This window comes from Coregonus lavaretus, assembly GCF_964263955.1.
Source record: "Coregonus lavaretus genome assembly, chromosome: 28".
NCBI lineage: Eukaryota > Metazoa > Chordata > Actinopteri > Salmoniformes > Salmonidae > Coregonus > Coregonus lavaretus.
Genome location: NC_140015.1, coordinates 30,779,534 through 30,792,190, shown reverse-complemented (window position 1 = coordinate 30,792,190; position 12,657 = coordinate 30,779,534). Strand labels below are relative to the sequence as shown.

At 45.6% G+C, this 12,657-nt stretch overlaps 1 protein-coding gene across 5 annotated transcripts in view; it reads left to right on the top strand.

The window, feature by feature from the left end:
* Positions 1 to 10,149, top strand: part of LOC311103655 (sterol regulatory element-binding protein 1-like) — a 41,694-nt gene extending 31,545 nt beyond the window's left edge. For all 5 annotated transcript variants that reach the window (XM_084145265.1, XM_084145264.1, XM_084145263.1 and 2 more), the window contains 8 exons: positions 45 to 213; positions 496 to 604; positions 962 to 1,071; positions 5,292 to 5,424; positions 5,563 to 5,728; positions 6,209 to 6,391; positions 7,366 to 7,477; positions 7,691 to 10,149. In XM_084145265.1, coding sequence (XP_084001391.1) covers positions 45 to 213; positions 496 to 604; positions 962 to 1,071; positions 5,292 to 5,424; positions 5,563 to 5,728; positions 6,209 to 6,391; positions 7,366 to 7,477; positions 7,691 to 7,911 — 1,203 coding nt within the window. In that variant the 3' untranslated portion in view covers positions 7,912 to 10,149. The remainder of the gene's footprint in view (positions 1 to 44; positions 214 to 495; positions 605 to 961; positions 1,072 to 5,291; positions 5,425 to 5,562; positions 5,729 to 6,208; positions 6,392 to 7,365; positions 7,478 to 7,690) is intronic.
* The last annotated feature ends 2,508 nt before the right edge of the window (positions 10,150 to 12,657 follow it).

Below are 12,657 nucleotides of genomic sequence, written 5' to 3'. Positions count from 1 at the left end.
CTCTGTACTCACTCCTGTATCTCCATGTCTCTCTCCATCCCTAGCGTGTGTTCCTGAGCAGCGCCCGCCAGGCGTGTCTCTCCTCCAGTGGCAGTGTCCCCCCGGCCATGCAATGGCTCTGTCACCCTCTGGGCCACCGCTTCTTTGTGGACGGGGACTGGGCCGTCCGCAGCACACCCAAAGATAGCATCTACAGCCAGGCAGGGAACACCGGTCAGTACTGTAGACACACCACACAGTGTCTGCTTCCCAATTGGCACCTTTTTCCTCTGGTTTATAGTGTACTGCTATTGACCAGAGCCTCTCAGAAAAATTAGCATTGAGAGGCTCTATAGGTCGACAGCTTGTGTTTTAATGAAAGGAGACATTAATATAATCTGTCATGGAAACTGGTTATGATGAAAGCAATATGGGCAACACATGTTTTCATTGTCTAAATTGGTTGACATGACTATGCTAACCTCAACCCTAATTCTTCTCTCTTTGTCTCCTTAGTGGACCCTCTGGCCCAGGTGACCCAGGCCTTTAGGGAGCACCTGTTGGAGAAGGCTCTATACTGTGTGGCCCAGCCCCGGGGGGAGAAGACCCCCAGTGATGGAGAGGGGTAGGTGCAACACATAGCCAAATAGTGTTATCAGGTTATCTGTAGAAGTCTTAAAAGTTGCCCTTATCAATCCCATTGAATTTTAGCTAGTGGTGCCTAAGTTAGCTGACGTTTGTAGTGGCTGTAAAATTAAAATAAAAAAGTCCCATAGACTACTTTCAGGGTGTGGAGAACCATCTAACATTGAGTTGTAAAATACAGAATGTTTAATTTATTTATTCATATTTTAGGCCTTCCTTTGTCTTAAATTGTCTAAAATCCCCTTTTGAACAAGCTAGATCCTGTTATGTGTGTGTTTTCAAGGCTAATAGTCTTTTAAATACTTTTAACTAACTAAGCTGTGTGTGTGTTCCTCAGGGAGTATGCAGATGCTCTGGAGTACCTTCAGCTGTTGACTAGTGCATCAGACGCCGCCGGAGCCACCACCCAGTCCTTCGCCATCGGATCCAACATGGCTACCGTCACTGGTACGACTCCTGGTCTTATATTTATATGTCAATATGCTGTGGTCCGAGTCTCACCTCAATCACCTCTACGGTTCAGGCACAATACTGGGTGTATCTCAGTTAGGGTGTACATGACGGTGTATCTGTAGTCTAAAGTGGCTTCCTCTCCTTATCTGCTTTCCTTCATTCACACTGATCTTCAGTAACGTGAGTGAACACTTGTCTGGCTACCTTCTGACATTGCTTCCTCTGATCCCTGTATTGTCAAATCAGTGCAATCAAAGACAAGGATACAAGGAGAGGAAGCCACTATAGACTGTTGAGATGCCCCCTTTCACCACCTCCCTCTCTCTCGCTCCTTTCACCACTTCTCTCTCGCTCTCTTGCTCCTTTCACCACTTCTCTCTCTCGCTCTCTCGCTCCTTTCACCACCTCCCTCTCTCTCTCTCTCGCTCCTTTCACCACCTCCCTCGCTCTCTCGCTCCTTTCACCACCTCCCTCGCTCTCTCGCTCCTTTCACCACCTCCCTCGCTCTCTCACTCCTTTCACCACTTCTCTCTCTCTCTCTCGCTCCTTTCACCACCTCCCTCTCTCTCTCTCTCGCTCCTTTCACCACCTCCCTCGCTCTCTCGCTCCTTTCACCACCTCCCTCTCTCTCGCTCCTTTCACCACTTCTCTCTCGCTCTCTTGCTCCTTTCACCACTTCTCTCTCTCGCTCTCTCGCTCCTTTCACCACCTCCCTCTCTCTCTCTCTCGCTCCTTTCACCACCTCCCTCGCTCTCTCGCTCCTTTCACCACCTCCCTCGCTCTCTCGCTCCTTTCACTACCTCCCTTGCTCTCTCACTCCTTTCACCACTTCTCTCTCGCTCTCTCGCTCCTTTCACCACCTCCCTCTCTCTCTCTCTCGCTCCTTTCACCACCTCCCTCTCTCTCTCTCTCGCTCCTTTCACCACCTCCCTCGCTCTCTCGCTCCTTTCACCACCTCCCTTGCTCTCTCACTCCTTTCACCACTTCTCTCTCGCTCTCTTGCTCCTTTCACCACTTCTCTCTCTCGCTCTCTCGCTCCTTTCACCACCTCCCTCGCTCTCTCGCTCCTTTCACCACCTCCCTCGCTCTCTCGCTCCTTTCACCACCTCCCTTGCTCTCTCGCTCCTTTCACCACTTCTCTCTCTCTCGCTCCTTTCACCACCTCCCTTGCTCTCTCACTCCTTTCACCACTTCTCTCTCGCTCTCTCACTCCTTTCACCACTTCTCTCTCTCGCTCCTTTCACCACTTCTCTCTCTCTCTTGCTCCTTTCACCACCACCTCCCTCGCTCTCTCACTCCTTTCACCACCTCTCTCTCTCGCTCCTTTCACCACCTCCCTCTCTCTCTCGCTCCTTTCACCACCTCTCTCTCTCTTGCTCCTTTCACCACCTCCCTCTCTCGCTCCTTTTAGCTGAGAGGAGATGGGAGGTTAAAAGAAAAGGCGTTGTCCCCTGCAGCGCTCAATTCTATCTTCCAGTCCTGTCAAGTCTCTAATCACCTTGAAGAAGTAGCTAGTCCTGTCAAGTCTCTAATCACCTTGAAGAAGTAGCTAGTCCTGTCAAGTCTCTAATCACCTTGAAGTAGCTAGAGAAGGAAGAGAGTTTATAAGGAGACCTTTCTTGGCGTGGTGTTAGATTTCCCAGTCAGCATAGCTGTGTGTGTGTGTGTGTGTGTGTGTGTGTGTGTGTGTGTGTGTGTGTGTGTGTGTGTGTGTGTGTGTGTGTGTGTGTGTGTGTGTGTGTGTGTGTGTGTGTGTGTGTGTGTGCGCATTTGATTTGATTTATTAGGATTGCCAATGGTGACAGCTAGTCTTACTGGGGTCCGACACATATCGAAAAAGACATTACAGACAAAATACTTTACAATTTACATACATTTAAAAACATTAACATGTAGTGTGTGTGTATGCATCTATCAGGTACACATACATCAGTACATACACACAAGTAGGTCACATGGGGGAAAGATGTTATGCTGCGAGGTGTTGCTTGAAACCAGGTTTGCTGTTCACTTGTGCTATATAAGATGGAAGGGAGTTCCATGCACTCATGGATGGCTCTGTATAATACTGTACGTTTCCTTGAATTTATTCTGGATTTTGGGACTGTGAAAAGACCCCTGGTGGCATGTCTGATGGAGTAAGTGTGTGTGTCAGTGCTGTGTGTAAGTTGACTATGCAAACAATTAGGAATTTCCAACACATTAATGTTTCTTATAAAAACAAAAAGTGACGCAGTCAGTCTTTCCTCAACTCTTAGCCAAGAGAGACTGGCGTGCATAGTATTAATATTAGCCCTCTGATTACAATGAAGAGCAAGACTGGGCCAGCTGCAGCTTAACTAGGTCTTTCTTTGCAGCACTTGACCATATAACTGGACTATAATCAAGATAAGATAAAACTAGAGCATGCAGGACTTGCTTTGTGGAATGTGGTGTCAGAAAAGCAGACATCTCTTTATTACGGACAGACCTCCCCATCTCTACAACCATTGAATCTGTATGTTTTCACCATGCCAGTTTACAATCCAAGGTAACACCAAGTAATTTAGTCTCCTCAACTTGTTCAACAGCCACACCATTCATTACCAGATTCAGCTGTGGTCTAGAACTTAGTTAATGATTTCTACCAAATACAATGCTCTTAGTTTGAGAGACTGGTCACCCATTCAAAAACCGACTGCAACTCTTTGTTAAGGGTTTCAGTGACTTTATTAGCAGTGGTTGCTGATGCGTATATGGTTGAATCATCAGCATACATGGACACACATGCTTTGTTTGATGCCAGTGGCTGGTCATTGGTAAAAATAGAAAAGAGAAGGCTGCCTAGAGAGCTGCCCTGCGGTACATCACACTTTACATGTTTGACATTAGAGAAACTTCCATTAAAGAAAACCCTCTGAGTTATATTAGATAACTCTGAATCCATGATATGGCAGAGAGTGAAAAGCCATAACACATATGTTTTCTCAACAGCTGGTTATGGGCTATAATATCAAAGGCTGCACTGAAATCTAACATTACAGCTCCCACAATCTTCTTATTATCAATTTCTTTCAACCAATAATCAGTCATTTGTGTCAGTGCAGTACATGTTGAGTGCCATTCTCTATAAGCATGCTGAAAGTCTTTTGTTAATTTGTTTACAGAGAACTAGCATTGTATTTGGTCAAACAATTTTTTCTAACAGTTTGCTAAGAGCTGTCAGCAAGCTGATAGGTCTGCTGTTAGAGCCAGTAAAGGCTGCTTTACCACTCTTGGGTAGTGGAATGACTTTGGCTTCCCTCCAGGCCTGTGGACAAATACTTTCCTCTAGACTCAGATTAAAGATATGACAGATAGGAGTGGCTATAAAGTCAGCTACCGTCCTCAGTAGCTTTCCATCAAAGTTGTCAATGCCAGGAGGTTTGTCATTACTGATCGATTACAATTAGTTTTCCACCTCTCCCACACGAACTTTACACATTTCCTTTCATATTTGTTTTTTATGCATGAGTACGATGGCTCACTGTTCGTTGTTGGCATTTCCTGCCTAAGTTTGCCCACTTTGCCAATGAAGTAATCATTAAAATAAATGGCAACATCAAAAGGTTTTGTGATGAATAAGCCATCTGATTTGATGAAGATGCGTGTGTGTTGGCCCAATGTTAAGCAGTGGAGGTCATCTCCCTTGGAGAGATGTGGCTATCAGTATAGCTGCAGTATTAGCAGGTTGTGACCACGCCAGAGGGGGAACAGATTGAAACTCAGGTCATCATCACCAGCACCTGGATTTGCTCATGTGTGAAATGGAGAGAGTGAGGGGGAGAGAGATAAGAGAGGGATAGTGTCTGTGTTTCAGCATGTCTGTCGCTAACACTTTATTTGGATAGTCCCAAATAGATTGTTTGTAGATGTTCAATAACTGTCAACATCATGTCAACTAACTATCCTCTAACCTTGAACCTAAATTTAACCCTAACCCAAAACTTAACCCTAACCATAACCCTAAACTTAACCCTAGCCCGAACCCTAAACCTAGCAGTAATTCTAAACTTAACCCTAAACTTAACCCCAGCTAGCTGTTGTGTATCAACAGAGTTACAGTTTATATTTTGTATCTCTAGATCAGCTATAGGAACTATCCAAATAATAACCTGTCTGTCTGTGTGTACTTTCTTTATTGACATCTATCTCTGTGTGTGTGTGTGTGTGTAAACCTTGTCTGTGACCTCCAGGCTGTGACCCTCATTCCAAATGGTGGTCGTCGGTTGCCGTGGTGATCATTAACTGGCTCCAAGGAGATGACGCAGCGGCCGAGAGACTGTATCCCGCCGCCGAGCACCTGCCCCGTAGTCTACAGACGGCAGAGTGAGTACACACACACACACCCACACACACACAGCTGAGGGACTGTACCCAGACAACTCCCCCCCCCCCCCCCCACACACACACTTCCCCAGTTCTTCTCCACCACCTTTCTCAACAGGGTTTTTCATGTGTCCTCAGGAGTCCGTTGCCCAAGGCGTCTTTGAACACGTTCCGAGCGGTGCGTGCCATGCTGACCAAACCAGAGAACTGCCAACTGAGTCTGAGCCACAGTGAGAAGGCCAGCGGCCTGCTGAGAGACAGCCTCAACCTGGGACCACACTGTCACAGCAGCAGCCTAGACAAGGTACACACATACACACACACACACACACACACACACACACACACACACACACACACACACACACACACACACACACACACACATACACATACACATACACATACACATACACATACACATACACATACACATACATACACACACACATACACACACACATACGCAGCAGCTATGGCCAGAGCTGTGGTGCATTGTAGTTGCATTGCATGTGTGTCTCAGCTGAGTGCAATGTTCCTGCAGTGCAACACAGAGCTGGGCCCCATACAGCACAATGGACAGGAGACATCAATACACCCTGTTACTGCCTTTCAAACTAATGTCATTTTTAATACGCACACACACGATAAGGTTTGCCTCCTCTCTCTCTCTCTCTCCATCCATCCATCCATCCATCCATCCATCCATCCATCCATCCATCCATCCATCCATCCATCCATCCATCCATCCATCCATCCATCCATCCATCCATCCATCCCCCAGGTGGTCCAGTTGCTGCTGTGTGACCTGCTGCTGGTGATGCGGACCAACGTGTGGCGTCTGCAGCAGAGCTCCAATCCCGGAGGTCTCTCCTTGCAGGCCTCCCCGGCCGAGCTGCATGGCTTCCAGCAGGACCTCTCCTCCCTCAGGAAGCTGGCCCAGAGCTTCAGGCCCGCCATGCGCAGGGTAGGACATGGAGGGAGACCTGCACATGTAGACACGGGCGCACACATGTGTATGGACGCATAGACACACAGGTTGAGAGAGAGAGAGAGAGATCACCTACAGAGAGATGAACCTGGAGAAGAGTCCCCTAAGCAAGCTGGTCCTGGGGCTCTGTTCACAAACACAAACAGACCCCACAGAGCCCCATGACAGCAACACAATTAGACCCAACCTAATCATGAGAAAACAAAAAGATAATTACTTGACACATTGGAAAGAATTAACAAAAAAACGGTGTAAAAAAAACCAACAAAAAAACGGTGTTTGACTATGTACAGACTCAGTGAGCATAGCCTTGCTATTGAGAAAGGCCGCCGTAGGCAGACCTGGCTCTCAAGAGAAGACAGGCTATGTGCACACTGGCCACAAAATGAGGTGGAAACTGAGCTGCACTTCCTAACCTCCTGCCAAATGTATGACCATATTAGAGACACATATTTCCCTCAGATTACACAGATCCACAAAGAATTCAAAAACAAACCCAATTTTGATAAACTCCCATATCTATTGTGTGAAATACCACAGTGTGCCATCACAACAGCAACATTTGTGACCTGTTGCCGCAAGAAAAGGGCAACCAGTGAAGAACAAACACCATTGTAAATACAACCCATATTTATGTTTATTTATTTTCCCTTTTGTAATTTAACTATTTGCACATAATATGACATTTGAAATGTCTTTATTATTTTGGAACTTTTGTTAGTGTAATGTTTACTGTACATTTTTATTGTTTATTTCACTTTTGTTTATTATCTACTTCACTTGCTTTGGCAATGTTAACATATGTTTCCCATGCCAATAAAGCCCTTCAATTGAAATTGAATTGCGAGAGAGAGACTCAATTGGGTAGAGCAGAGCTATTTCTGACCTATCACTCATCAAATGCTTTTCTCTCTGCTCTCCTCCCACTTTCCTCCCTCTCTCCCTCTCAGTTGTTTCTTCATGAGGCGACCGCCAGGCTGATGGCTGGGGCCAGTCCCACGCGAACACACCAGCTCCTGGACCGCTCGCTCAGACGCAGAGCCACCCCCGGAGCCAAGACAGGTAACTGCAGAGAGGGTTATTGGTAGTTTGTTTGTGTGTGAGAAAGGTTGGAAGTGTGTGTGTTTTGTGTGTCATTTTTAAGGCTTTCATAACAAGGATGAAAGGGACACGGATGCGACATGAGTGTAGTTATCTGTGTAATATCCCTCTCTGTATCCCCCACGACTCACCTCTCTCCTCTCTCTCTCTCTCTGTGTGTGTGTGATTCTACAGAGGAGTGTGAGATGCGTCCTGGCCAGAGGGAGCAGGCTGAGGCGGTGATGTTGGCGTGTCGCTACCTGCCCCCCTCCTTCCTGTCGGCACCGGGCCAGCGGGTGGGCATGCTTGCTGACGCAGCCCGTACCCTGGAGAAGCTGGGGGACAAGCGTACCCTCCACGACTGCCAGCAGATGATCATTAAGCTGGGCAGCGGCACCACTGTCACCTCTGCCTAGACTATACAGAGCGAGACAAAGAGACCAGCTCCCCACACACACACACACACACACACACACACACACACACACACACACAAACAAATGGATGAAGGAGGTTTTTGGCATTTGGCCTGCAGCTGACGAACAGACATACAGAGAGTCTGCCTAGACACTGAGAATCATATCATATCAGACAGACAGACAGACAAATAAACATACTTGACAGTTACCTGCCGTCGGTTTCATATCACCCCTTATCCCTGATTCACCTATCAGTACAGTAGACAGCTCGCAGACTGACAGTTTAGCAGGGGAGGACCTCACCTCTCCTTCACCCCAAAAAAGTGTTGCCATTGACACTGTTGACATGATCTGTCATGTAACCTAGTCATCCTCACCAGAATATATAGGTTCATATTTCTGTTTCTTTTCTATTACTCTGTGTGAAATGCACTGTAGTGGCGGAGTGTGTCCGCTGGGTGGGGTTGTGGCGCCCTCCGCAGGACTGTGAAGGTGTGACGCCTGGAATCGTGTGTGTGTGTGTGCATGTGTGAGAGGGAGAGAGACAAGGGGAAAGGTTTTTACATGCAGTTATACACTACTAGCCCCATGTTTTGATTGGGCGATGCACCTTACAAAGCGAAGCACTCTGTTGTTATTGGTGTGTTTAGAGAGTGGCTGTCCGTCTGATTGGCTGCGGTGCGATGTGATATCATCATGGGTGGGAGGAGCAAACCGTGTTGGGACAGACTGGGCTTTTTGAGGAGCACAACGTTTCAGAAAAAATAGAAATGTATCATGTAGAGTAGACAGGTTTCTCTATCATGTTGAAAAGAGGACCATGACAGATCTATACATTGTGTTTCTATCTGTGACGATCTTAAATGTTGCATCTCTCTCGCGTCTTTTTATCTGCACTGGCCCAGAGAGGCTGTATTTGATTAGTTAAATAATATTGTGGCTTTTTCTTTTCATATTTTTTTCTTTATTGTTGTTGCTGTGTATATATTTTAAAGTGTATTTATAATCTGTCTGAGATTTGTTCTGTTGATCAGTATTTTCCATTGGCCGGGTGATAATTATTACTTTCCACCCTCATTGTGTAGCATTGGCAGAGGCTTGGGGTCCAATGGGGAGTATGGGTGTGTCCCAAATGGCACCCTATTCCCTATATAGTGCCCTACTTTCTATGGACCCTAGTCAAAAGTAGTGCGCCATGAATGGGTGCCATTTGGTATGTGTTACTTAACCTATGTTTGTTGACAGTGTTTCCATAGTTGGTTAGTGTGTCAAAAAAGGGGACAGTGTCCATGTGCTATGGGGACAAAGGAGTGTCAAAGACCATTCAATATTCTCATCAGACTCATTTGAGCGTTTGCACTATTGCACAAGGTGTCTACTACCATTATGATGATATCAAAAAGAGTTGGCGGTGTCGAGTCCTCGAGCGATAGGCTCGAGTCTAGGGTTGAGCTTCCAGACACTTCCAGACAGAACAGTGTGGTGACCATAGAAATAGAACGAATGGCCGCCAATCCACCCATCACAGAACATTGACTTGAATGGGATTGTCCGTTCTAGTAATTATATTTCTATGGTGGTGACCCCCCCCAAAGTCACTCAGTTCAAGACCAATAGCTTACAGAAGAGCCCGAGTCACATCTAGTATTTCTAGATCTCATAATTTCATTGACTCTTGTTGTTATCATCTCTTCTTCCAAAGAAAACCAGAAGCAAGGCAGCCCCGGCCTCCTGTAGTCAGGCCCCTGGGTCCTGTTCACTAGGTACCAAATGGAAGAAAATGGACTGAAACAGGGAGCGAGTTTTTGCTCTTGTCCAATAAGAAACTGTAAACACGTTGTGTGCGCCTATGAACAGGACCCAGATGTTAAAAAGACAGAGAGAAGAGTTGTGTGTGTGTGTACAACCCTGTTCCAGAACCACAGTTTTTGTTTTCAGAAGACTGTAAAACCCCATTTTGATTCTTTAGCATGCTTTTGTTGTGTTTATCCCAGGACATGCTAGTTTGTAATAGTGTATCATTGTAAGTGACTGACTGAGGGACACTGGACTGATGATTCCTTCCCAGTGTGACTGTGTGTTAAATCATCGCAACCACATCTGAACATGTAGTAGTATTATTATTATTATTATATTGTTTCTTAACCAACATATTCTTTCCTTCCCTCTTTCTCCTTCTTTGCTCATTGGTTTATTCCTTGATATGTAAATAAAAAAGAACATTTTGTAATGAAATGCCTCAGGGTCTATTGTGGTGCTTTGATGGGAGGGGGTGTGTGTGTGAAGGTTATTCAGTAAACTGAAACTACCGAACGGTTGCTAGTTCTAATCCCCGAGCCGCCAAGGTGAAAAATCTATTGATGTGCCCTTGAGAAAGGCACTTAACCCTAAATGCTCCAGGGTGGCCGTTGATAAGGGCAGACCCTGGCTGTGACCCCACTCTCTGAGGGTCTCAGGGAGAGTGGGATATGCAAAAACACATTTCAAGTTCACACATGCGTATTATTACACACTTGTATATGTGTGAAATAGGACAAATATAAGCACCCGCCAAATTAATATTATTATTGAAATGTAACTAAAACGAAAAATAATCATGACAATTTAGCAAACAAATAAAATAATTAACAAACCTGTTTTTTGGGGCAAAAATCTAATCGGGTTTCCATGCTTTTTGGTGTTTGTCAAGCTGCTGAATCTGGCAGGTAAATGTGTCCAGGAGCTGGCGATGTTGTGCATTGGTATCGCCACACTAGAGTATGTGAGCGGAGCTGGAGTGGAGCGGAGCGAGGAGCTGAGCTGGAGTGGAGCGGAGCTGGAGTGGAGCGGAGCTGGAGTGGAGCTGGAGTGGAGCTGGAGTGGAGCGGAGCTGGAGTGGAGCGGAGCTGGAGTGGAGCGGAGCTGGAGTGGAGCGGAGCTGGAGTGGAGCGTGCCCAATTTGACTGGAGCGTGGGGCGAGATTCCCAAAGGCTGGAGCATCAGCCTTCTCGCCCGCTGCAATTTCGCTCCAGTAGTACTCACTTCACACGCTCAGGGCATGCTCGGCCCAGCATGCATTTGTAGTCTACTTGTGTGCTGCTATAGCCCCTTGCTTTAGCTACTGTCATCTACTATGCTAAATATTTTCATAAAGAAACTGATAAAACACTCAAGCAAGAGAGGGAGTGTGGTGATGTAGTGTCCACAACTAAAGAATCATTGTGGAATCTGAAAAGACACGTATCCCAAAAGCATGATGGTGTACTTATTACGTGCACAACGAGGTGGGTAGCAAAGTATTTATAAACTAAAAATAAGATCTCTTAAACTTTTTGTTCTATTATCTGTACAACAGGCCATAATTGATTTTGGCCCAATTGGCCTGGCATATTCCCACGTTCAAGGAGCTTTCAGTTTTGATTGGGTTATTTTGCCTAAAAACCTTTAGGCCTACCTACAGTGGGGAAAAAAAGTATTTAGTCAGCCACCAATTGTGCAAGTTCTCCCACTTAAAAAGATGAGAGAGGCCTGTAATTTTCATCATAGGTACACGTCAACTATGACAGACAAATTGAGAAACAAAAATCCAGAAAATCACATTGTAGGATTTTTTATGAATTTATTTGCAAATTATGGTGGAAAATAAGTATTTGGTCAATAACAAAAGTTTCTCAATACTTTGTTATATACCCTTTGTTGGCAATGACACAGGTCAAACGTTTTCTGTAAGTCTGGTATTTTGGCCCATTCCTCCATGCAGATCTCCTCTAGAGCAGTGATGTTTTGGGGCTGTCACTGGGCAACACGGACTTTCAACTCCCTCCAAATATTTTCTATGGGGTTGAGATCTGGAGACTGGCTAGGCCACTCCAGGACCTTGAAATGCTTCTTACGAAGCCACTCCTTCGTTGCCCGGGCGGTGTGTTTGGGATCATTGTCATGCTGAAAGACCCAGCCACGTTTCATCTTCAATGCCCTTGCTGATGGAAGGAGGTTTTCACTCAAAATCTCACGATACATGGCCCCATTCATTCTTTCCTTTACACGGATCAGTCGTCCTGGTCCCTTTGCAGAAAAACAGCCCCAAAGCATGATGTTTTCACCCCCATGCTTCACAGTAGTTTTTTTAAAATTTTTATTTCACCTTTATTTTACCAGGTAAGCCAGTTGAGAACAAGCCTCATTTACAACTGCGACCTGGCCAAGATAAAGCAAAGCAGTGCGATAAAACAAAGCAGTGCGATAAAACAACACAGAGTTACATATGGGGTAAAAAACATAAGTCAAAAATACAACAGAAAATATATATACAGTGTGTGCAAATGTAGCAAGTTATGGAGGTAAGGCAATAAATAGGCTATAGTGCAAAATAATTACAATAGTATTAACACTGGAATGCTAGATGTGCAAGAGATTATGTGCAAATAGAGATACTGGGGTGCAAAAGAGCAAAATAAATAACAATATAGGGATGAGGTAGTTGGGTGGGCTAATTTCAGATGGGCTGTGTACAGGTGCAGTGATCGGTAAGGTGCTCTGACAACTGATGCTTAAAGTTAGTGAGGGAGATAAGAGTCTCCAGCTTCAGAGATTTTTGCAATTCGTTCCAGTCATTGGCAGCAGAGAACTGGAAGGAATGGCGGCCAAAGGAGGTGTTGGCTTTGGGAATGACCAGTGAGATATACCTGCTGGAGCGCAGACTACGGGTGGGTGCTGCTATGGTGACCAATGAGCTAAGATAAGGCGGGGATTTGCCTAGCAGTG